General features: G+C 48.4%; 1 protein-coding gene across 1 annotated transcript in view; it reads right to left on the bottom strand.

Annotated features, from left to right (window-relative positions):
* Positions 1–26,692, bottom strand: part of ZBTB48 (zinc finger and BTB domain containing 48) — a 66,341-nt gene that overhangs the window by 6,038 nt on the left and 33,611 nt on the right. The window contains exons 5-9 of the mRNA XM_082274102.1: positions 17,884–17,970; positions 15,861–16,015; positions 8,233–8,369; positions 4,895–5,059; positions 3,043–3,131 (exon numbers count right to left, since the gene is read on the bottom strand). Coding sequence (XP_082130228.1) covers positions 3,043–3,131; positions 4,895–5,059; positions 8,233–8,369; positions 15,861–16,015; positions 17,884–17,970 — 633 coding nt within the window. The remainder of the gene's footprint in view (positions 1–3,042; positions 3,132–4,894; positions 5,060–8,232; positions 8,370–15,860; positions 16,016–17,883; positions 17,971–26,692) is intronic.

Below are 26,692 nucleotides of genomic sequence, written 5' to 3'. Positions count from 1 at the left end.
ATCGCACATCAATACCGCCTCATCAGCGCACATCAGTGCCGCCTCATCAGCGCACATCAATGCCGCCTCATCAGCGCACATCAGTGCCGCCTATCAATCAGTGCCGCCTCATCAGCGCACATCAGTGCCGCCTCATCAGCGCACATCAGTGCCGCCTATCAATCAGTGCCGCCTCATCAGCGCACATCAATGCCGCCTCATCAGCGCACATCAGAGCCGCCTATCAATCAGTGCCGCTTCATCAGCGCACATCAGTGCCGCCTATCAATTAGTGCCGCCTCATCAGCGCACAACAGTGCCGCCTCATCGGTGCACATCAATGCCGCCTCATCGGCGCACATCAATGCCGCCTCATCGGCGCACATCAATGCCGCCTCATCGGCGCACATCAGTGCCGCCTCATCAGCGCACATCAGTGCCGCCTCATCAGCGCACATCAGTGCCGCCTCATCAGCGCACATCAGTGCCGCCTCATCAGAGCCGCCTATCAATCAGTGCCGCTTCATCAGCGCACATCAGTGCCGCCTCATCAGCGCACATCAGTGCCGCCTATCAATCAGTGCCGCCTCATCAGCGCACATCAATGCCGCCTCATCAGCGCACATCAGTGCCGCCTCATCAGCGCACATCAGAGCCGCCTATCAATCAGTGCCGCTTCATCAGCGCACAACAGTGCCGCCTATCAATCAGTGCCGCCTCATCAGCGCACAACAGTGCCGCCTCATCAGCGCACAACAGTGCTGCCTCATCGATGCACATCAGTGCCGCCTCATCAGTGCACATCAGTGCCGCCTATCAATCAGTGCCGCCTCATCAGCACACATCAGTGCCGCCTCATCAGCACACATCAGAGCCACCTATCAATCAGTGTCACCTCATCAGCGCTTATCAGTGCCACCTATCAATCAGAGCCGCCTATCTATTTGGCACCTTTCAGGGAGGAGGTGGGAGCGCTAGGCTTCACTGCTGGTTTCCTCTACAAGGGATGGCGGCGGCAACACCCGACAGACAACTGAAAAATCAGCCGGGGTGTCGGCATTGCGGGTATCCCTGGACAGGTAAGTGTTCTAATATTAAAAGTCAGCAGCTACAGTATTTGTAGCTGTTGACTTTTAATTTTTTGGTGGGGGGGGGGGGGGGGGTGGTGGTCCTCTTTAAATACCACCAAAAGAAAGCTCCATCGGTCTCAAAGAAATGATAAAAATGTAGTTTGGGTACAGTGTTGCATGACCGCGCAATTGTCATTCAAAGTATGAGACAGCGCTGAAAGCTGAAAATTGGCCTGGGCAGGAAGGGGGTGAAGTTGTTAAGGTCCCTTACACACGAAGCAGGCTCTGTTAGAATCGGTCCACTGATCCTCGCTGAGCAGGCGGATGGCTGGTGCGCTCCGCTTATGCAGAGTGGACACAGACACAGCTCACTCTCCTCAATGAGCGGTCGGATGTAAACAGACTGCCTGTCCGTTTACACCAGACTGCTATCCGATCCGCCGGGCAGATGGGGAACGTCTGTTTTTAGTGGATAGGATTGGCACCCACCACTCCATAGAGGAGTCATGAAGGTTCGATCGGGTCCCCATGAAAAACTGACAGGCGGACCGGATCGGTCCACTCGTGTGAAAGGGGCCTAAGGAATGTATTGTACTCATGAATGCGAATACGTGTAAACTCAAATGCCTGAAATTACGGCCAGAAATGCTGATGCTCAAACATCAGAACCGTATGCAAGAGGCCTAACAATTGTTGCCCTTCCCACTGATTGATCTCACATATTTCTCAAGCTAAATTTCCATGGGCAGAGACAAAGCAGCAACCATCAGACTACAGGTAACCTCTGCCCCCGAGTCATAGGCAAATAAATACAGCTAAATAAGCAAATGCACTAAGTTGTCAAAAGTATTGGGACACCTGCCTTTACACACACATGAACTTTAATGGCATCCCAGTCTTAGTCCGTAGGGTTCAATATTGAGTTGGCCCACCCTTTGCAGCTATAACAGCTTCAACTCTTCTGGGAAGGCTGTCCACAAGGTTTAGGAGTGTGTCTATGGGAATGTTTGACCATTCTTCCAGGAGTGCATTTGTGAGGTCAGGCTCTGATGTTGGGCAAGAAGGCCTGACTCATGGTCTCCGCTCTAATTCATCCCAATGGTGTTCTATCAGGTTGAGGTCAGGACTCTGTGCAGGCCAGTCAAGTTCCTCCACCCCAAACTCGCTCATCCATGTCTTTATGGACCTTGCTTTGTGCACTGGTCAAAACCATTTGGTGGAGGATGGCTTACGGTGTGGGGTTGCTTTTTAGGGGTTGGGTTTTGGCCCCTTAGTTCCAGTGAAGGGCGTCAGCATAACAAGACATTTTGGATAATTTCATGCTCCCAACTTTGTGGGAGGAGTTTGGGGACGGCCCCTTCCTGTTCCAACATGACTGAGCACCAGTGCACAAAGCAAGGTCTATAAAGACATGGATGAGCGAGTTTGGGGTGGAGGAACTTCACTGGCCTGCACCTCAACCCGAAAGAACACCTTTGGGATGAATTAGAGCAGAGAATGCATGACAGGCCTTCTTGTCCAACATCAGTGCCTGACCTCACAAATGCGCTTCTGGAAGAATGGTGAAACATTCCCATAGACACTCCTAAACCTTGTGGACAGCCTTCCCAGAAGAGTTGAAGCTGTTATAGCTGCAAAGGGTGGGCCAACTCAGTATTGAACCCTACGAACTAAGACTGGGATGCCATTAAACTTCATGTGCATGTAAAGGCAGGCGTCCCAATACTTTTGACATTATAGTGTATTCAGTTATAAGATGAATATCTATATATATTTTTTTTTTTACAGTTTACATAAGTGAGTCAAACATCAAGAGAAGCACTAAAGCCCCACTGATCTTCATTTATAAATGTGGTTGAGGGATGTCTTGGGGTGTTGTCCATAGGAACCAATGAGAACCTACCTTTCACTTCTCCATCTTGCAAGGCAGTTGGTTTCTCTGGGCAATGCAGACCAACACAACCCTTCCTCCAGCCAACCGCACTACACTCACCTGCCGAGTGAACTTGTACCCGCACTCCGTGCACTCAAACTTTCGCACGCCGCGATGTCTGGCCACGTGAACCCGCAGCTGCTCGGACGCTATAGGAGAGAGAAATTAAAAGTTGTAACAGGAAAAGGCAGCACTATAGGCTTTACGCACACTAGAAAATTTTAACGCTGCTCATAGGGGCGTCCGGGAGGGTTTTTTCTGCCTCTAAACACCCATCCATGTTAGTCTAGAGCAGTGGTCACCAAACTGCGGCCCGGGGACCAGATGAGGCCCTTTACTTGATTTTATCTGGCCCTTGGAGCACTATTTCATCCACTGATAACAACAATGGGTAAACACCCCCCCCCCCTACCGACACCAATGAAGGTGCACTATTCCTCTCAATGACACCAACAATTGGGCCCAATTCCTCCCAATGATGGGGCACAATTCCTACCAATGATGGGGCACAATTCCTACCAATGATGGGGCACAATTCCTACCAATGATGGGGCACAATTCCCATCAATGATGGGGCACAATTCCCATCAATGATGGGGCACCATTCCAACCAATGATGGGGCACAATTCCTACCAATGATGGGGCACAATTCCTACCAATGATGGGGCACAATTCCTACCAATGATGGGGCACAATTCCCATCAATGATGGGGCACAATTCCTACCAATGATGGGGCACAATTCCTACCAATGATGGGGCACAATTCCTACCAATGATGGGGCACAATTCCCATCAATGATGGGGCACAATTCCTACCAATGATGGGGCACAATTCCTACCAATGATGGGGCACAATTCCTACCAATGATGGGGCACAATTCCTACCAATGATGGGGCACAATTCCTACCAATGATGGGGCACAATTCCTACCAATGATGGGGCACAATTCCCATCAATGATGGGGCACAATTCCTACCAATGATGGGGCACAATTCCTACCAATGATGGGGCACAAATCCCATCAATGATGGGGCACAATTCCTACCAATGATGGGGCACAATTCCTACCAATGATGGGGCACAATTCCTACCAATGATGGTGCACAATTCCTACCAATGACACCAAAGATAGGGCATTGTTTTTCCCCACTGACGTCCGGACCTTTTCTACTCCCAATGGCCACAGTCTGGCCCCCCTAAAGTCAGAAGGGCAGTAAAGTGGCCCTTTGTTGAGAAGGTTTGGAGGCCCCTGCTCTATAGTGTCCAGGCGCTCAAGGGGCATTTAGAGGCAGAAAAAAGAAAAACCTCAATGCCAGTGCGTCCAGGAGCGGCAGCATTTTGGCAGGAAAAAAAAAAACTTGACGATTGTAAACGCGCGTTTAGCACTTGAGTATCAATTCATTTCAATGGCCAGAGCTTATTATTATTCTGGCCAATGAAATGAATGAATGCCCATGCGATTGAAGTGCCTAAAGGCGTTACACCAGTTTACAGACTTCAAGCACTCTTTCTGCCAAAACACCGCTGCCAGGAGGAAAGGCGTCTAAGAGAGGGGGCCAAAGGGTCCGATGTGCAGGAGGCCTTACTGTCTGTTATCTCTATAGCTCAGCCAATCATATTTATGAAAAGGCAGCCTATCAGATCACCAGCAGCCCCCTGCACCAGGAATTCTGTAGCCTGACTCTTCAGAAAATATAACCAACCAAGGCACCAGGAACAAGCATTTCTATAGCGGCATGTGGCATCCATGCATTGCGGATTTCAATAGATTTGGGTATTTCTCGGTCATAAAGCCGAAACACCTGTAAGATTAGTGATAGAAGCAGCCATTCCCTGACTCCTATGCCGCCTGCTAGTTCTGGCCAAACATATGCAATCATACTATCACCAGTATCCGCTACTTTGTTACCTTTGAAGGTTTTGCCGCAGACTTGGCAGAAGTAGGGCCTGCCCTCCTGGTGTCGGCTGGCGACGTGCCTCAGGAGCGGAGTTTTGTCTGTAAATCGCTGATCGCAATATTCGCAGCTAAACGGCCGTTCCCCCGTGTGTGTTCGGTTGTGCTTATGTAGACTGGCTGAAATCACAAAAGAACAAAACAGTCAGAGGAAGAAGCTCTAAAAATAAATGATCTTCAAAGTTAACCACTTAAGCCCCAGAAGATTTTACCCCCTTCCTGACCAGGGCCTATTTTGCGATTTGGCACTGCGTGATTTTTAACGGACAATTGCGCGGTCGTGCGATGCTGTACCCAAACGAATTTGACGTCCTTTTTTTCCCACAAACAGAGCTTTCTTTTGGTGGTATTTGATCACCTGTGCGATTTTTTGATCATGCGCTATAAACAAAAAAAGAGCGACAATTTTGAAAAAATAACAATATTTTTCACATTTTTTTTATATGAAATTCCCCACAAAAAAAATGTAAAAATCAAAATTTTTTAACATTTTAGGCCAATTGTTTTCTGCTACATATGTTTGGTAAAAAAAAAAAAAGCAAAAAGCGTATTTCGATTGGTTTGCGCAAAAGTTATTGCGTTTACTAACTAAGGGAAAGATTTTTGTCATTTTTATTGTTTTTTTATTTAACGAGTAATGGCGGCGATCTACAATTTTTTTTTGCGGGACTGCGACATTGCGGCGGACAGATCGGACCCTTGACTGACATTTTTTACACTTTTGGGGGTACCAGTGACATTACTGCAGTAATCAGTGCTACAAATATGCACTGTTACTGTAAAAATGACACTGGCAGGGAAGGGGTTAACTTTATTGGAGAAGGAGGGGTTAAGTGTGTCCCTAGGGGAGTGCTTCTAACTGTGATTGGATGTGGCTAGTGATGTAACAGCAGAGATCTACGATCCTACATAGCAGGACCGTATGATCTGTGCTGTTACACAGGGGAGAAAGACAGGCGGCTGTGTTTACATTAGCCGCCTGCCTTTCTCCCGGTATAACCAACGATCGCGAGTGACCGGCGGACATCGGGTCCGCCGCTCACACGCGCGGGGGGGGGGGGGGGAGCCAATCAGTTGGTCCCGCCGGTCCTTCGAGGAGAGGCAGAACTGTGGTCTGCCTATGTCAACAAGGCAGACCTCCATTCTGTCACAGAGGAAGACAGAGATCTTGTGTTCCTGTTAAGCAGAAACACAGATCTCTGTCTTCCTCTAGTTAGGCCCCTCCCACACAGTTAGAAAGCACTCCCCTAGGAGCACACTTAACCCTTTGATCGCCCCTAATGTTAACCCCTTTCTCTGCCGATGTCATTAGTGCATTTTTTTTAGCACTGATCACTGCATTGGTGTCACTGGTCCCCAAAAGGTGTCACCTAGTGTCAGATTTGTCCGTCGCAATGTCGCAGTCCCGCTAATAATCGCCATTACTAGTAAAAAAATAAATGAAAATGACATAAATTTATCCCTAGTTTGTAGACGCGATAACTTTTGCGCTAACCAATCAATATACACTTATTGGGATTTTTTTTACCAAAAATATGTAGCAGAATATGAACTGGCTTAAATTGATGAAAAAATTAGATTTTTTTTTAATATTTTTTTTTATTGGGAATGTTTTATAGCAGAAAGTAAACAATATTGTTTTTTTTTGTGTTTATAGCGCAAAAAATAAAAGCCGCAGGTGATCAAATACCACCAAAAAGAAAACTCTATTTGTGGGGAAAAAAGGGACATCAATTTTTTGGGGTACAGCGTTGCAACAACTGCGCAATTGTCAGTTAAAGAAATGCAGTGCGGTATCGCAAAAAATGGCCTGGTCAGAAAGGGGGGTAAAACCTTCCGGGAGCTGAAGTGGTTGAACTCATTTTGGGCTTCACACACAATTTTAATATATGTAAATCCATACTGACACCTCTGCAAAGTGAGGTCGCCATCTTGAAAATCACCACGACACAAGAATAGATGCCTAGACTTTTATAAAGTAGCACAGCCAAGGACCCCCCCCCCCCCCCAAATCTGTATTAACCACTTCCATACCGCTGGCATCAAATGACATCCTGGGCTTTAAGTGGAGATATCTGGATGATGGATGCAGCTGCCGGCATCATTCAGATATAATTTTTCAGCCGGCGATTCCATTCACCGTAAGAACAATCACAGCGGCTGTTCAACCGCTTGATCGTTCTTACAGAATGCCCCCTCCCTCCGGTGCTTCCACTGGCTCGCCCGCGCGATCGGCGAGCCGGAGAAGGAATCCGCCGGCAGCGGAAGTACACCATAGACACTTTGATTCTCAGAGGCCCGGGCGTGACGTCACAACCTGACAGTTGTCAATACTGCCGAGATCGTTTTTTTTTTTTTTTTTTTTTTTTTTAGGCTTTCCAGCCTGTAGGAGAGATCTGAGGTCTTATTGACCCCACATCTCTCCATAAACAGGACCTGTCATTCACTGATCCTATTACAAGGGACGTTTACATTCCTTGTAATAGGAATAAAAGTGATCAAAAAAAAAAAAAGTAAAGGGAAAGTGCAAAAAAAAAAAAAAATGTAAAGTGCCCCTGTCCCTGCGTGCTTGCACGCAGAGGCGAATGCATCCGTACGCCGCGGCCACATACGTAAACGGCGTTCAATCCACACATGTGAGGTATCGGCGCAAACGTTAGAGCGAGAGCAACAATTCTAGCCCAAGACCTTCTCTGTAACTCTAAACTGGTAACCTGTAAACATTTTTCAACAATTCTAGCCCAAGACTTCCTCTGTAACCCTAAACTGGTAACCTGTAAACATTTTTAAAGCGTTGCCTATGGAGATTTTTAAGTATCGAAGTTTGGCGTCATTCCACGAGTGTGCGCAATTTCAAACATGTTAGGTATCTATTTACTTGGTGTAACATCATCTTTCACATTATACACAAAAATTGGGCTAACTTTAGTGTTTTTTTTTTTAATTCATAAAAGTTTTTTTTTCCCAAAAAAAACACGTCTAAAAAACTTCTGTGCAAATACTGTGTGACATAAAAAGTTGCAATGACCGCCATTTTATTTCCTAGGGTCTCTGCTTAAAAAAAAAAAAAAATGATATATATAACTATATAAATATATAAAATGTTTGGGGGTTCGGAGTAATTTTCTAGCAGGAATGTGGGAGCGGAGTGCCAGAAATGGCCCAGTATGGAAGTGGAAATACATCAAATCAGAAGATAGATGCCATTTTTTTTGGCGGGTAGCATTGCAGCCAGCATCCTCTGTGTAAACAAACCCTCAATTCCCATGCAATACTTAGAATGCCCCACCCACCTTGTGTCCTGAACGTCTTCCCGCACAGGTGGCACTGGAAGGGCTTTTCGCCCGTGTGAGTCTTGAGGTGCATATTGAGGTTGGTTTTCTGGGTGAAGGCATGGTGGCAGAACTCGCATACAAATGGACGTTCATTTCTGTCACAAAGAAAGAAAATTGTTAGAGCACATCTACGGGCCAAACGGCTGTCTTTGGCATTGAAACACCCAAAACTGCACCTAAGTGACTATGGCTTAAATATCTCTCCCCTCCCTGTCTACCTGTAACTGGGATGAGTTAGATGAGCCTCTCTCTACTGAGGAGATCCCTCTGGCCATTTCGCAGCTACCTGCCCACAAGACTCCTGGCCTAGATGGGTTCCCGGCTGAATGGTATACCCAGTTTCAATCTCTATTGTGTCCATTCCTTCTCCATACTTTCAATGAAGCCCTAGATGTCGGTGTCCTCCCGCCCTCTATGCGAGAGGCGTTGATGGTGCTTTTAATAAAGCTTCACAAAGACCCTCCTAAATGCGATTTCTTTAGACCAATTTTCCTCATTAATGTGGATGTGAAGATCCTAGCTAAAGTCTTGGCCAATCGTCTAAATAAGGTGGTTGCGAAATTGGTGAAGAGAACATCAGAGGCAATTAAAGGGTTAAATGTGTCCCTAGGGCAGTGATGGCGAACCTTGGGACCCCAGACGTTTTGGAACTACATTTCCCATGATGCTCAGCTACACTGCAGGGTGCATGAGCATCATGGGAAATGTAGTTCCAAAACATCTGGGGTGCCAAGGTTGGCCATCACTGCCCTAGGGTGTGCTTGCTAACTGTGTGAGGGTTGCTCTGAATGGGGTAAGACAGAGATACGTGTTCCTGCTTAGCAGGAACACAAGATCTCCATCTTCACCCCTGTCAGAACGGCAATTTGTTTACATAGGCAGATTGCTGTTCTGCCTCTCCTGGGAATGATTGCGGGTGGCCAGCAGACATTGGGTCCGCCAGACCTGCTGATTGGCATCCCGTGTCCAATCAGTGGACGCTACCCTCCTCCGGCGGCAGCGCGCACTCCTCCCAGTGGCTATTGTAGGAGATGACTTATAGTTACGTGATTTTACACAATAGAGCCGACCCGCCGCAGTAAATATGTGGTAGGCGGTCAACAAGTGGTTAAAGACCTTCCTGTAGCGATGATAGAAACACCCAAAACAAGCATGCAGACCGGGAGTCAGCATGAAGACAAATGTCCTGGTCGGCGACTCAAAGTAGCTGGATCAGCATGACAGCCAGGGAACAGGAAGGAAAAGCCAGCAATGGTTGCCTCCATTCTTGTTCAATACAGGTCCTGTTTAAAGTTTGATGGCATGTGGTAGTGCATGATAATGCATTGCTGTGTTGCATATTGAGATTTGCCTACAGTCTACCAACACATAGGGAAATCTCTCGCTGATTGTATGGTGCAAAAATGGGATTTTTACCTTGGCATAAATGGACACAGCTCCTGATATTCATAACCATTGGGTTATACTGCCCCCCACAGGCGTAGGACACTAGGCAGAAAAGAATTCTGGCTACACCCATGGGCAGTCCCAGGCGATATACCCCCTCTCACTGCTATAGGTACTCAGTTTTGTTACAAGCAGTGTCAGGAGAATCATAACTCCACAGAGGGGTGGGAGCTGTGTCCGTCAATGAACATCAGAGAAATAGATTTTACGGTAAGTCAAAAATCCCATTTTCTCTTTCGTTCACTGACGGACACGGCTCCTAATATTCATTACCATTGGGGCGTCCTAAAGCAGTGTTAAACATGAGGATTGGGAACAACAAAAAACTCCCAAGGCTAAACATTAGTCAACCACACCGACACCCTGTGCGCAGAGGTGATAGCCACTAAAAAGGCCACCTTCTGGGAGAGCGTAAGCAGGGGAATCTCCCCAATATTTTTAGAGGGAGACCTTTGTAGAACTGAAAGCATCAAATTAAGATCCCAAGGCAGGAACGGAGGTATGCAGGAAGAAAGGTACGCACCAGGGAGCGTGTGGCCAAAGGTCGTTGGAAGAAGACCGCCAAAGCCGATACCTGGCCCTTGATGGTACTCGAGGCCAATTTCTGTCCAGCCCCCCATTGAAGGAAGGTTAAGATCTGAGCCACCGAGAAGGAGTGAGGATGAACTCCAAGAGACACACACCACACAATTTACGTCATCCACGTACGATGGTAGATCTTCCTAGAAGTAGACTTCCTAGCTTCCAACAGAGTAGGAATCAATGACTCAGATAAACCCCTATCCTTCAGCACCTGGCATTTAACAACCAAGCCATCAAAGCCAGCGACTGTAAAGCAGGATGGAAAATCGCTCCTTGGGACAGCAGATCCTCCCTGAGAGGAAGCTGTCAAGGAATGTCGGCGACCAGCCGCATCAGACCGGTGTATCAAGCCCGGTGAGGCCAGTCCGGAATCCCTTCTGCCCTGATCCTGCGTAGAAGTCTTGGCAGAAGCTGGAGAGGAGGGAAGGTGTAAATCAGACAATACTGACCCCATGGGACCACCAGCGCATCTGTGACGTCCGCCATAGGATTCCTTGACCAAGCCACAAACCTCTGCACCTTTCTGTTGAGCCGAGACGCCAACAGATCCACCTTGGGATTGCCTCACCGGAGACACAGCTGATGAAACACTACGGATGAAGGGATCACTCCCTGTGGTCCAAAGCCTGCTGACTGAGGTAATCTGCCTGCCAATTTTCCACCCTGGGAATATGTACAGCAGAGGGGGCTGGAACTAACCGTTCTGCCCACCTTAGAATGCCGGCTACCTCCAGAGCCGCCAGGACACTTCTTGTGCCCCCTTGGTGATTGACATAAGCCACGGCCGGGGCATTATCCAATTAAATACACACTGGACAACCCTGAAGATGATCCGTCCAATGATCCAGACACAGTCTGATTGCTCGGAATTCCAAGAGATTGATTGGTAGTCTGGACTCTTCCAGCATCCAGATTCCCTGAGCAGGATGCTTGCCGAGGACGCCTCCCCAGCCGGACAGGCTGGCATCCGTGGTGATTACTGTCCAATACAAGGGGAGGGAGGATTTTCCCAGCTGAAGCGACGGAGAACGAAGCCATCATATCAGGGACTGTTTCGTTCCCCGACTCAGCCAGATCGGATTGTCCAGAGACTGCGGAGTCTTGTTCCATTTGGTCAAAATCTGCCTTTGCAGGGCCCTCGTATGGAACTGTGCAAACGGAACTGCCTCAAAAAGTAGACACCATCAGGCCCAGCACGTGCATGCAAGTCCAGAGGGATGATCATTTGTTGGACAGCTGGAGGTGAATTTCAGCCTGCAATTTCTGGAGTTTGTCCAGAGGAAGGAGCACTCTGGCTAAGGCCGGGTCCAAAGTCAGGCCCAAATAGTCCAGCTTTGTGGACGGAACCAGGGCAGACTCCTGAAAATTCAGAATCCAGCTGAACTCCGGCAGAGTTTGTATTGTGATCTCCAGGTTCTCCACCAGAACAGAGGGAGACTCCGCTCGCAGAAGGAGATCATCCAAGTAGCCCAGTACTGCGATCCCCCACTGGTGTAGCAAAGCTAGCACCGGGGCTAACACGTTTGTGAAGACCCAAGGAGCAGATGCGAGACCAAAGGGTAACGCCACAAACTGAGAATGCTCCTCTCTCACAGCAAGGCAGAGAAAACGCTGGTGACTGGAACATATTGGAATGTGAAGGTAAGCATCCTTCATATCGATAAGAGGTGAGGAAATCCCCCTGACGCAGGGATGCCACCACCGTTCGAATGGACTCCATTCTGCACTTATGTACCCACACAAAGCAGTTTAGCGGCTTGAGGTCCAGGATTGGACACACTTTGCCTTCCTTCCTGGGAACTGTGAATAGGTTTGAGTAAAAACCCTGAAAACATTCCAAAGTCGGAACCGGGACAATCACCCCTTGAAGGAACAGGTCTTGTACCGCCCAAAACAGGCCCTGAAAGTGGTCTGGGGGACAGGCGCAAGTTGGAAGAAAAAAACCTTGCCGGGGGACAAGAGCGAAACTTGATCTTGTAGCCGCATCAAATTTCTTTGTGGACCCACTTGTCTTGTACCTGGGAAGTCCACGGGTCCGGAAACCAGCAAAGACGTCCCCCAACCCCCGATAAAGGTGAAGGCGTACCTTCATGCAGAAGGAGCCTCGTCCAAGAGTCTGGAGAAGCCCGATCTTGGCTTGCCAGCCCAGGTTCGTTTGGATCCTCCAGAAGAGGCCCTGAAAGGCTTCAAGCCCTTGTCGGTTGCCCTGAGGGACGAAAAAACTTCTTATGAGCTAAGAAGGAAGGCCCACGTCTACAACCTCCTTGCCCTTAGTACCCTGAGGAAGAAAAGTACTCCCCCCCCCCCCCCCAAGAGACCTTGAATGATGTCATCCAGGGTAGCTCCAAACAGGCGATCTGCTTGAAAAGGTAGATCAGTCAAGGCCATTTTTGAAGTCTGATCCGCAGACCAGCACTCGAGCCAAAAGACACACCGAAGGACCACTGCCAAAACAGAGAGGCGAGCCATCAGGGAGCCACATCCAAAGAGGCATCACAGATAAACTGCAGGCCCTGGACCAGCTGGTCTGCCAGCTCAGCAAAGGCAAGGGGGAGCTGTTCCCCCTCCAGGTCATGGCGTAGGAGCTTAGCCCACTCGGTCAGAGTTTGTGACACTAGGGCAATGGTGAATACCGGCTTCATTGCCGAACCAGCCAGAATTTACATGGCATGGTAAGGCCACGCCACAGCCTCCCCCTTCCGGTCAGCCAGATCCTTAAAGGCCAGGGACTCTTCAACCTGAGTCATGGTTGCCTTGTTTATTCAGGAAACCAGAGGATTCACCACCGGTGGCACAGTCCACTTTTTAGAAAGGGACTCCTCATAGGGACCCCACAGGGACGCTTTGGTCATCTCCACTCTTTAGCGACAATTCTGTCAAAATAGGCAGGAAAAGAAACACCTTTGCCGCTCTGGATGGCTTGTGAGTACCAAAGGGTACCTGCGCCTCTGTTGCAGCTTCAGCTGCGTCCTCCATCTTCGGGGTCTCATACACCGATACAATCATTGCATCCACCAGCGCCTTTTTTGTGCACGGTCGCAGACATGGAGGAATCATCCTCAGTATCAGAGGATTCCAGGCGCGTGGTTGTAGACCCAGCAGGGTGACCCATGTCAGCGGCGGCCAAATCCGATTCAGGATCTGAAGCTAGCTTTTAGCTAGCCCGTCGCCTGCAGGCCACCTCCACCTAGGATACAAGGGACTCCAGGACCGCCATCAGTGCACGGATGGATGGTTGGGACCCGGAGGGCCCCGCAGCCTCAAATAGGGCATCAGGTGGGGAAATGTGCTTCAAAGACTCCATGAGTCACCAGGGGGACTCCACAAAAAGTGTGAAAAACTGCTAAGGGACAACCCCCACCGCACTGGCAGCAACACCCGGTCGCCAGGCACAAAGGGATCCTCAGAAGAGAGGGAGAGGACCCCACCACTCACCACCCACAGAAACAGGCAACTACACGTGCAGTGATCAGGAAGTAAAATGATCCAGGTGTCAGCACCAGGGGATGTGGAGGGGCTCCCATCGCAAAAATCGCCGCCCACAGGGCTCCACTGCCATGGCCGCCGCTATTTCCAATAGCAAACCACAACAAAATGTCCAGCGGACTACACAAACATGGCCGCTGTGTATAGAAACACACAGGCTACACAAAATGGCGGCCCCGTGTGGTACCACAAGGCTTACAGGGACCCAGGCCTCAAGGACAGACCCAGGCAGGACAGGGGGCCCTGGCAGGAGCCTTCACCAGGTACAACCCCCCCCCCCCCCCACACACACACACACATGCGCAGTCGATTGTCCAGTCGTCAGCGGCGCACCCCCCATCCCAGGAAAGTGGCCAGACCACCCAAACAGCCCCAGCATGGAGGAGGGGAGGGCAGGATAAGAAACTTGGCAGGGGAGGGGGGGTGCCTGCAGAAGGAGGGAAACCCTCCGGGACTGCCCAAAGGCATAGCCAGAGCTTTTTTTTGCCTAGTGTTCTACTTCTGTAGGGGGCAGTATTACCCTAATGCAGGGGTGGCGAACACGCGGCTCTCGAGCCGCATGCGGCTCCCGGCCGAACTGAATGCGGCTCTTTGGCTCTTTGCCTCTTATGGTATACTGTGGCTCGTCTAGCGGGACCTCTGAGGAGAGATCTCCAAGTGCGTAGTCCCGCCCCCAGGCTGCGTCATCACGTCTCCCATCTCCCAACACTGCACGGGCCAGAGAGCGTGGGGACCCGTGTGTCTCCCTCCCGCCTCAGCTGCATCTTCCCCGCCGAGGCTCCGCAGCAACTATCCTTTTGTTCTCCCTGTTGCATAGGTTTTTTTTTTTTTTTGCTGGCTCCAGAGTAATCCCTGGCAGGTTAACTGGCATCCCCCTATTCCCCCTCAAGGTGTGTGCCTTATTCTCTATTGCAGATATTAGATTGTAAGCTCCTTTGGGTCAGTGAATGATTTCAATGCTTCAGTTGCCATTTATGTGTGTGGGGGTCTCTGATGGGGGACATTTATGTGTGTGGGGGTCTCTGATGGGGGACATTTATGTGTGTGGGGGTCTCTGATAAGGACATTATTGTGCAGGGGTCTCTGATGGGGGACATTTATGTGTGTGGGGGTCTCTGATGGGGGACATTTATGTGTGTGGGGGTCTCTGATAAGGACATTATTGTGCAGGGGTCTCTGATGGGGGACATTTATGTGTGTGGGGGTCTCTGATGGGGGACATTTATGTGTGTGGGGGTCTCTGATAAGGACATTATTGTGCAGGGGTCTCTGATGGGGGACATTTATGTGTGTGGGGGTCTCTGATGGAGGACATTTATGTGTGTGGGGGTCTCTGATGGGGGACATTTATGTGTGTAGGGGTCTCTGATGGGGGACATTTATGTGTGTGGGGGTCTCCGATAAGGACATTATTGTGTGGGGGTCTCTGATGGGGGAAATTTATGTGTGTGGGGGTCTCTGATGGGGGACATTTATGTGTGTGGGGGTCATTTCAACAAGGTAACAAAAAACACCTGACTGAGCATGTTATATTATGTGTTTAATATATTATTGTTAAAGTTATATGCTTTTGTGTGAGTGTTTGTCTTGTTTTGGCAGGTCACTGCGTGGTGTGGCTCTCTGACTCTCACAGTTTAAAATTTTGGCTCCTTTTGTCGAACTTGTTCGCCACCCCTGCCCTAATGATATGGATCAAAGGACTGCATCCGTCAATTAACGACAGAGAAATATTTTTTACTCATTCATAAAAAAAATACGGAAATGCAAAATGTATTAAAATGCTGGAAGATGGTGGGGAAGTGGGTTGTGGAGGGGGTTAGGGGAGCAGGTTTGGTGGCCCTGTAGGGAATGAGGTTTCTGAGGGGGGTTGGAAGCACAGTGGGGGGACACTGTTGCAGGCACTAAGGCTCTGCAGCAGGCTGGGGGCTGTCAAGAGGCTTGGGGGCACTATGGGAGCTGGTTGAGAAGGGCTGCACTAATGGGATTGATAAAATATTACGGATATTTCCCACACTGTACACTATGTGATCACACGCACAAGAACGTCCGTTGTTTACACCTGAATGGCAGACCTGTGCTTGGCTTTGATGTGCATCTGAAGGCCGCTCCTGCTCGAGGCTCGGTGACCGCACTCCTCACACACAAACAGCTTCTCCCCGCGGTGTTTAAATGCTTCATGCAGCCGAAGTTCTGTCCGTGTGAAGAAACACTTCCCACAGGTGGGGCACTGCAATGTAATGCTGTGATTAGAGAAAGCCAACATTTGGCATACGGACAACGCTTACTTATGTGGCCACCAAAACCCATATATATGTACAGTTGGCATAGTGCGCACATTACACCAACCACACAGAACGATAGATGAATCAGACAATTCATTCTTCCAAGCTTCAATTAACATTTAGCATCTAGTGCCCCCTGGTGTCTAACCAGTGATCCTTCGGCATTGTTTTTGCGGCCCTCAGGGCCCCTGTGTTTGCCTATTGCCCTGTTACAGCAATGATTTCTAGGAGTTTTATTTACCATATCCCCAGTCTCTGACCATCTCCTGTATCATGTCTGCAGTCTCTGACCATCTCCTGTATCATGCCTGCAGTCTTATACCATCCCTTGCACCCTGCCTGGAGTCTCTGACCGTCTCTTGCATCCTGTCTGCAGTCTCTGATCATCTCTGGTATCATGTCTGCAGTCTCTGACCATTTCTGGTATCATGTCTGCAGTCTCCGACCAGTCCTTGTATCATGCCCGCAGTCTCTGACCATTCCTTGTATCATGTCTGCAGTCTCTGACCATCTCTTGCATCCTGTCTGCAGTCTCTGACCATCTCTTGCATCCTGTCTGCAGTCTCTGATCATCTCTGGTATCATGTCTGCAGTCTCTGACCATCTCTGGTATCATGTCTGCAGTCTCTGACCATCTCTGGTATCATGTCTGCAGTCTCCGACCAGTCCTTGTATCATGCCCGCAGTCTCTGACCATCTCTTGTATCATGTCTGCAGTCTCTGACCATCTCCTGTATCATGCCTGCAGTCTCTTACCATCCCTTGCATCATGTCTGCAGTCTCTGACCGTCTCTTGCATCCTGCCTGCAGTCTCTGACCATCTCCTGTATCAAATCTGAAGTAATTTCCAAAACAATGTGGTGTAAAAAACACTTTTCTCCTGAGCCACCTCTGAGGAAGAGGCGAAGCCTCGAAACGCGTCAGTCGTCATCTACTTAGGACTATGGACATTCGCATGGACTACTCCAAACACTTAAACTTGTGACATGACTGATTTACACCTTTGTTTGTGAGCAGCCATATCTATATTTTAATAATAAAGCCATTATTGAGGATAATGCGCTAGGTCAGTGCGCCCTTCTTTATTTTTGTTTGCATAAAATCTGCAGTCTCTGACCATCTCTTGTATCATGTTTACAGTCTCCGACCATCTCTTGCATCATGCCTGCAGTCTCTGACAGTCTACAGTATTGTATCAAATCTGCAGTCTCTGACCATCTCTTGTTTCCTATCTGCAGTCTCTGACCATCTCTTGCATCCTGTTTGCAGTCTCTGACCATCTCTTGCATCCTGTTTGCAGTCTCTGACCATCTCTTGCATCCTGTTTGCAGTCCCTGACCATCTCTTGCATCCTGTCTGCAGTCCCCTAACCATCTCTTGCATCCTGTCTGCAGTCCCCTAACCATCTCTTGTTTCATGTCTGCAGTCTCTGACCATTTCCTGTATCTGCAGTCTCTGACCATCTCTTGCATCCTGTTTGCAGTCTCTGACCATCTCTTGTATCATGTCTGCAGTCTCTGACCATCTCTTGCATCCTGTCTGCAGTCTCTGACCATTTCCTGTATCTGCAGTCTTTGACCATACCGTGGATCCTGTCTGTAGTCTCTGACCATCTCTTGTTTCCAATCTGCAGTCTCTGTCCAACTAGGCTGGACGAGAAGGGGTTAAAGGCATTTGAATGGCCATGACAGAAGGCTTTTCTGTTCTCTTGGGTCGCACCCACAAATAATGTGACCCCTCATTGAAGAGGGACAGGATCTTGGGGCCGGAGTCTGGTATCCTGACATTGGTCACCCAGCACCCTCATACTCACAGCGTGGGGTTTGGGCTCTCCGTGCATTTTGATCATGTGACTCTGCAGATGCTTCTTCTGCATGAACTGCTGAGGACAGGTAGAACACTGCGGGGACACAGGAGAAGAACAAAATATAAAACTGGGCTGGAAGGTTAGAAATACAAACCGCAAATATCTATGGATTTTATCTCTTTAATTAGCCTAGCGTTCAGCTATAACCCTTTTGCTGCCGGAGACATTTTTACATTTTTTGCACACATTTAACCACTTGAAGACCAGGCCTTGTCTGGCACTTTTTGTTTACAAGTTTAAATCAGTATTTTTTGCTAGAAAATTAGTTAGAACCCCCAAACATTATACATTTTTTTTTAGCAGAGACCCTAGAGAATAAAATGGCGATCATTGCAATTTGTCACGCGGTATTTGCACAGCAGTTTTGCAAAAGCATTTTTTTTGGGGGAAAAAAACACTTTCATGAATTAAAAAAAATAAAAAGCAACAGTTACCCCAATTTTTTGGGATAATGCGAAAGATGACGTTACGAGTAAATAGATCCCCAACGTCATGCCTTAAAATTGCACACGCTCGTGGAATGGCGACAAACTACGGTACCTAAAAATCTCCATAGGCGACGCTTTAACCGCTTCCGGACCGCCCACTGTAAATATACGTCGGTACTTTGACGTTAAATACCGGGGTTATGGCAGCAGATAGCTGCCATAACCCCCAGTACTTTTTTTAAACAGCGGGCGGTCCACTTTACCATAAGGGTGGTCATAGTGGCGGATTCGCCGCAGAATCACCTTTATGGGCGGCCACAGGATCAACCTCCCGCTGCTTCAGGATCATTTTCCAAAACAGTTTAGTTGCAAGCAGTGAAGAAAAAAAAACATCCCCATATCAGAGGGGCAGGTGCTGCGTCTGTCAATGGACTTCAGAGAAAAATGGATTTTTGTAAAATCTTACTGTAAAATCCTTTTCTCTTAGCTCATTGACAGACGTAGTCCTCGGTGATACACCACCTTCAGGCAACATAACCCGAAGGTGGTGTATCACCGAGGACTACGTCTGTCAATGAGCGCTAGAGAAAATCTTTTTTTCTCTATCTTCCATTGACAGACGCAGCCTCCATCTTCATTAGCGGAATGGGATGTCCCAAAGCAGTGTATGGATGAGGGGTGGGAAGAACGCAACCAGAAAGTAACATAAACTCCAAAGACTAAACTTAGCCAACTGGGTAACATGATGCTCAACCAAACAACAGGAGCTCACCAAGGCGAAAAAACCCGTAAGAGAAAAAAAAAACATTCTCTTATGAAACAGCAGCCTGCAAAACCTTGCGGTCAAAAGAGATATCTGAAGATGCCAACAAATCTACCTTGTAGAGTTTTGTAAAGGTGTGCACAGATGACCAAGTCGCTGCCTTACAGACTTGTACTGGTTTGCTGAGCTGAGTGTGTGTGGGTTATGCCTGTAGGGACAGCCCCGTGGGCGTGTACATTTAAATTTTTCATGCCATGATCTACTCCTGATTGGAGGGGCATAACCCATTCAGCTAATGAAGATGGAGGCTGCATCTGTCAATGGACGATAGAGAAATTGAGTTTGACAACCCTGTGCTAGAGCAGAGGGGAGAAGAGTCTGCAGGGGACCTGTCTTGCGATGCAGAGGATGGGCTAAGTAAAAAGTGTCGTCCCCGAGACCTAACCCCAACCATGAGGAAACCCCACTGCAAGGGAGCATCTTTGTTTTCCCCGGAGTTTAGCTTTAAGGCTTGCGGCGTGTTTTGGCACCTATAGTCCTAAGGAAATCTGGTCTGCTTCCAGCACATAACGTACACAACACTTGTCAAACTACATTCTCCTTCGCAGACACCAAGAGCTTTCCCGGCTGAACTGAAGTGACTTGTCTGCCGTCTTGTTTTTTCGTCAGGTTGTTGCCATATTAGGAGAGCTTCGTCTCACATAACCGCCCGGTATTAAGTCAATAAGAGAGACCTGCCAAACCGCAACACAGAGAACAGCGTCCTATATTGTATGATGAAATCAGCGAGTCTTTATAGAGCGAAAGGAAGATAAACAATGAGAGGAGGAAAAGACAAGTGTTGTGTTGCCTACAGCAAGAACCACAGAGCCTTTGTAGATAAACGATTGCACATGTGCGCCGCCTGTGCCAACCATTCCCATGGCCCAAGGCAGTCAAGAGGAGAATGGCTACCGTCACAGGAATAAATAGGTGCAAGTGCATTAAAGGCTGCAGCAAGTCAGGAAAAAAAATAGACTTGGGCCTCATCCAACAGAATGCATGCACAAGTTAGGAAATGTATAATATTAGTATATAGCGCTAATGGAATATGGGTAAAGAGTGTCCATATATTAGATAACGAGAACAGATGAGAGCCCTGCACCAGCTACGGTGTGAAGATTAAAACACACCACAGCGTTTTCAGCCAGTCTCCTTACAAGAGGAGTTGGACCCTCTTATTATAGAGTGGTCAGATGAGCATATACTACAAGACTGTCCCAATCCACAGAATCAGGCTCCTGTGACGGAACCGACCCACACTGTGCTTGAGTGCTTCCGTCAGTATACCGCTTCCTCCAGTGTTGAACATAAAAATCAGATATTATATCCGCATAACATACAAGGCTAGCCGACAAATAGCTTGTATGAGATCTGGAACTTTTATTTGACAACAATCAAAGAATATACACCACACAGGAGGACATCCCCCCTCCTGATCATATTGCCCTAACAAGACAAACTGTAACCAGAAACAATTAACATGCGCTAATTAACTAGTCACTTAACCCAGCCTGGATGACTAGACTATTCGGCCCCTACAACAGTGAATACAAAGGACACGTTATTACAAGTATAAACACATCCCACATGGGTTTGCTAGCAGAAATAATAGGTGTTCCAATTAACAATTAACCATGGCATCCACATCTAAGCAATTATTTGATTAATCAGAATAATCAGACAGCATGGCAACTGTCTACAACAGGCAAGCTCATACAATGTTCTATCATTCTCATACAGTGGAATTACTGTATCATAGATTTCTTCAGGGATTTTGTGAATAAATATTAAGACCCATTTGAAATAATCCAAACCATATTCTCAGTGTCCATTAAAGTGGAGTTCCACCCTAAAATGATACTTACCTACATCTTCTCGCTCCGGGTCACCTGAAAAACAAATGGATAATCGCATTTTTTTTTTTTACTTACCTCGTAGAGAAGAAAATATACTTACCTTACTTCCTTCTTCCTCCCCTCGGCGGACATGGCCCGTCGTCACTTCCTGGCTTTGCAATGATTCCTGGGAGCTGAACGTCATCGCTCCCAGGAATCATTGCGCCTGCACCGGCCCCGACGTCAGTTCCGGGGCGCGCGCGTCATTCCCTTCTAAACAGCTTCTGGGCATGCAGGGATGACGCGCGTGCACCGGAAGTGACGGCGGGGCCCGGTGCAGTGCATCGTGGGACAGAAGAAGACGGAAGAGGACGCAGAAGAGGATCGCGCTGGCTTCAAGCTGCCCACACCTGAGATGGCAGCGCTGGACAATACTTTTTCAAGGTAAGTATTTGTCCTAAATGGTAAGTGCAACCCAGGACAGATCAGAGGCTAGCCATTGTGGAATGTACTAGCCCTGACTGTCCCGGGGGTATTTTTATTAAAAAAAAGTATTCCCAGGGTGGAACTCCGCTTTAAGTAGTTGTCCATCATTTTATCAGTCACCCTGTGCTCCTAATAGACACAGGGTGACTTACATATAAGGGGGACCTGGGGAGCTGAGAAGGTAAGCTGGGTTCCATGGGCCCCCCAACCAAAGTGACTCCCGTCACAGCTCCCATTAAGATCTCTAGGGCTGTACAGCTGTGGTCAAAAGTTTTGAGAACGACACAAACATTAATTTTTGCAAAGTCTGCTGCTTCAGTGTTTTTAGATCTTTTTGTCAGATGATACTATGGGATACTGAAGTATAATTACAAGCATTTCATAAGCGGCAAAGGCTTTTATTGACAATGACATGAAGTCAATATTTGCAGTGTTGACCCTTCTTTTTAAAGACCAGTGCAATTCTCCCTGGCATGCTGTCACCTGGGTAGCTGAGACAGGGATTTCCCAAGCTCTCTAAGGTAAACTGGGTTCCACAGGTCCCTCCAACCAAAGTGAATGCCGTCACATCTTTCTCCTTTCGGAAGGAGACTAACACAGGAGGAGAACCCAGACGAGTTGACTTTGAAGTTTGTCCATAGTTCCAGTCCCCCAATGCCCGTATCAGTACCCCAAACAAAACTGTCTCAAACAGATCATTACTCCCCCAGCCAACCTCTGCCTCTCTCATAGAACATACCTGCCACTGAGGGAGACATGTGGATGGGCCCTTCTCCTTGGAGTCCTGTCAGCCGCTGGAAAGAAGACAGGGTGGCTGGGCTCACTCCTCCATGCTGTTGGGAATCTGGGCCGACTGCCCAGCATTTCTGGGATATGCAGGTGGGGACTGTAGCCCAGTCCACTCCCTCAGGAAATCCATCCATTGTTAGTTGAGGACAGAGGCCAGAAGCACTCTGCTCTGTTGCCAGCTCTTCTGCTGGGGACTCCACATAATCTGCTCTGGCAAACTGTTGGAGAGGGAGGCCAGCCTTCTCCACTCCCAGACTGTGGATCTCTCACTGGGGAGGAAGGACAACCACCTTCTCTTGAACTGTGTATCTGCCATTGAGGAGATTAGCAGGTTGCTCCATCTCTCAGACTCCTGGACTCCTGCTGTGGAGCAAGGATGACTTCCTTGTCTCCTAAGTCACTACACTGCTGTTGGGGAATGACCGTTTCCTCTGCTCTGGCCGACTGTTAGGAAGGAAGGACAACAGCATCCTCTTCCTTCTCACCCTGGGCCTCCAGAACTGCCGCAGGTGTGGAGCAGAGGTCTTGGACCCTCTGTCCAGTTGTCAGCGCTTCAGCTGGAGAAGTTTCTTGTAACTTCACAGATGCTGCTGGAAGGAAATCCCATGTCCCTGTCAGTGTTGTGGGAGAAAGGCTGGCTGCCTCTTCTCTCAGGAAGCCTGAAGCTGCTGTTGTTGCTGGGCAGAGCTCAGTGATGTTCTGACCAGTTGCCCGCTGTTCTGCTAGAGGTTCGCTAGGTGGTTCCTTCTCTACAGAAAAGTCTAATAAATCCCCAGTCTCTGGGATTACTGAAAGTCCAGGACACGGGCTGCTGACCCTTGGGCCCAGTGCCAACATTTTGGAAGGTGACTTATCCATAACATCCTCCGATGAAAAGTCAATTAAATCCATGCTTTCTGTGATCTCTAGCTGGGGAATGAGGACAGCTCTTCTCCCAAGCCCTTGAACTGCAGCTGGGAAGATGAGCTGGCTTCTCCATCTCCTGCACCTTTATCCAGCTGCTGGACAGAGGCATTCCCCCATCTAAGCTCGTCCTGTGTAGAAACAGGTTCGCCAAGGTCAGTCAACACTTGCTGCATCCGCCATAAGACCTTCGCTTCCATAGCTGTGGGCGGAGATGGGCAAAGCACACTGTTACTCTGTCACATTGCTGACACTTCAGCCAAGATTTCAGGACTGTCGGCTGATACTTCTGGATAGTCCCAGGCAAAGGGAGCCCAGCCCTGGCGCTGAGCAGAGTCTAGCAGCCATCTGTAGACGATCTCCAGCTCCCATTTCTGAATTGCCAGAAACTCCATAACTTCCAGTGCCCAGAGCACTTCCGAGATGTTCAAGATCTCTTCTCTGTAATCCATAATTTCCTCCAACCACCACTCCATATCCCTCCTAAAGTTAGGGTCCCCTGACAGCTTCCCATATACCAGTCCCAGGCCACCGTAGCCAAAGCCTTCCATTGGGCTGTCATCCACTATCCAAGGGCATGTTTGGGATACATGCCACCAGAGGGCTCTATAGCTCACTTCCAACTGCATCTCTGCCCAGACCAGCCTGCTTAACTCAGCTGTCTGCTCCTTGTGCAATTATTCTCCCAAAAACAGCACTCGCAATCCATACAGCGACCAGTACCTTTCCTTGATGGAGGGGAGAATTTTTCCCTGGTGGCGCTGCTCACAGGCTAGCGTTTCCTTCCAGAGTTCCCAGCGGACAGAGTCATACCATCCCAGCAAGACCTCCTCGGACACTGGTCCCCTGTGCTGTATCTGCATCTCTCACAACCTCCTTTCGAATTCTTCTTTCATGGCAGCTGGTAACTGTACCTCTCCTCTTCTGCTATCCGGACCTTTGATCCCAGAGGAGGTTTGATGTGCCACACTGCAAGAAGCATCCCACTGCTTGCCACCAATTTGACGGAGCCGACCCACAATGTGCTTGAGTGCTTCCGTTAGTATACTGCTTCCTCCAGTCTTGAACATAGAGATCAGATATTATAGCCGTATAACATACAAGCCTAGCCAACAAATCGCTTGTATGAGAACTGGAACTTTTATTTGATAACTCACACAGAATATATACATCTCCCCTCCTGACCCTATTACCCTTACAATACAAACTGTAACCCGAAACATAATTAACATGCGCTAATTAACTAGTCACTTAACCCAGCCTGAATAACTACACTATTCGACCCCTACAACAGTGAATACAAAGAACATATTATTACAAGTATAAACGCATCCCACAAGGGTTTGTTAGCAGAGACAATAGGTGTTTTCCAATTAACCATGGCATCCACATCAAAGAAATGTTTTGATTAACTAGGAATATCAGACGGCATGGCAACGGTCTACAACAGGCTATATGGTAAAGCTCATACAATGTTCCATCATTCTCATACAGTGGAAATTAATGTATCATAGATTTCTTCAGGGATATTGTGGATAAATATTACTGTCCCATTTGAAGTAATCCAAACCATATTCTCAGTGTCCATTAAGTAGTTGCCCCTAATAGAGACAGGGTGACTTACACATAAGAGGGACCTGGGGAGCTGAGAAGGTAAGCTGGGTTCCACGGGCCCCCCAACCAAAGTGACCCCCATCACAGCTCCCATCAAGAACTCTAGGGCGGTACAACCATAGCCAAAAGTTTTGAGAATGACACAAACAATAATTTTTGCAAAATCTGCTGCTTCAGTGTTTTTAGATCTTTTTGTCAGATGATACTATGGAATACTGAAGTATAATTACAAGAATTATATAAGCAGCAAAGGCTGTTATTGGCAATGACATGAAGTCAATATTTTCAGTGTTGACCCTTCTTTTCAAGACCTCTGCAATTCTGCCTGGCATGCTGTCACTCAACGCCTGGGCCACATTCGGACTGATGGCAGTCCATTCGTGCATAAACAAGTTTGGAGTTTTTTTTTATTGGAGTCTGTCAGAATTTGCAGGGGGGGGGGGGGGGGGGGTTGTTCACCCGCCTCTTGAGGATTGACCACAAGTTCTCAATGGTCTGGGGAGTTTCCTGGCCATGGACCCAAAATTTCCATGTTTTATTTTCCAATTCATTTAGCTATGACTTTTGCCTAATCGCAAGATGCTCCATCATGCTGGGAAAGGCATTGTTCCTCACCAAACTGTTCTTGGATGGTTGGGAAAGTTGCTTTTGGAGGATGTTTTTGCACCATTCTTTATTCATAGCGGTGTTGTTAGGCAAAATTGTGAGTGAGCCAACTCCCTTAGCTGAAAAGCAACCCCATACATGAATGGTCTCAGGATGCTTTACTGTTGGCATGACACAGGACTGATGGTAGCGCTCACCGTTTCTACTCCGGACAAGGTTTTTTCCACATGCCCTAAACCAGTGCTCCCCAACCTTTTTATCGCCGCAGACCGGTCAAAGATTGATAATTTTTCTGTGGCCCGCTGGGGGGGGGGATGTCAATGCAGAGTGACCAGCGTGCCCCCAATCAATGCAGAGTGCCCACAGCATTGCCCCCAATCAATGCAGAGTGCCCACATCATTGCCCCCAATCAATGCAGAGTGCCCACAGCATTGCCCCCTTTCAATGTAGAGATGCCAGCGTGCCACCTTTCAATGTAGAGATGCCAGCGTGCCACCTTTCAATGTAGAGATGCCAACGTGCCACCTTTCAGTGCAGAGTGCCAGCGTTCCCCCCGCGAGACCCGTCCGTGCACTTACCTCACTTCTCTTCAGTTCAGTCCCCGGCTTCCCACGTCTCCTCAGTCCTCCCGCGGCGCCTCCTCCTCGGCCAATGGCGTGGGGTTTGCCTTTCGGCCAATCAGGAAGTGGGGAGGACCCGCTCCCTGACTGGCCAGGAGGAGGATCAGTGTGACAATAGCGAATTTTCATTCACTATTGTCACACAATGGGCGGGCTCGGGGGGGGGGAAAATGCTCTGCGCCTCGGCCGCCACAGTGAAATCATTTAAAGTTCCTCGGGCGGCCCGGTACCGTTTGATCCACAGACCGGGGGTTGGGAAATACTGCCCTAAACAATCAGAAAAGGGGATTTATCAGAGAAAATGATTTTACCCCAGTCCTCAGCAGTCCAATCCCTGTACCTTTTGCAGAATATCAGTCTGTCCCTGATGTTTTTCCTGGAGAGAAGTGGCTTCTTTGTTGTCCTTCTTGACACCAGGACATCCTCCAAAAGTCTTCTCCTCACTGTGCATGCAGATGTTCTCACACCTGCCTGCTGCCATTCCTGAGCAAGCTCTGCACTGACGGTGCCCCGATCTCGCAGCTGAATCATCTGTAGGAGACGGTCCTGTCGCTTGCTGGACTTTTTTGGGCACCCTGAAGCCTTCTTCACAAATGCAGTGGAAATGTTTTTTTTATGGGATTACGTTCATTTTCATGGCAAAAAGGGATTTTGTAATTAATGGCAAT

This window comes from Pelophylax lessonae (genome assembly GCF_965119305.1).
Source record: "Pelophylax lessonae genome assembly, chromosome: 12".
NCBI classification, from domain to species: Eukaryota; Metazoa; Chordata; class Amphibia; order Anura; family Ranidae; genus Pelophylax; species Pelophylax lessonae.
This window is presented reverse-complemented; position numbering and strand designations above follow the sequence as displayed.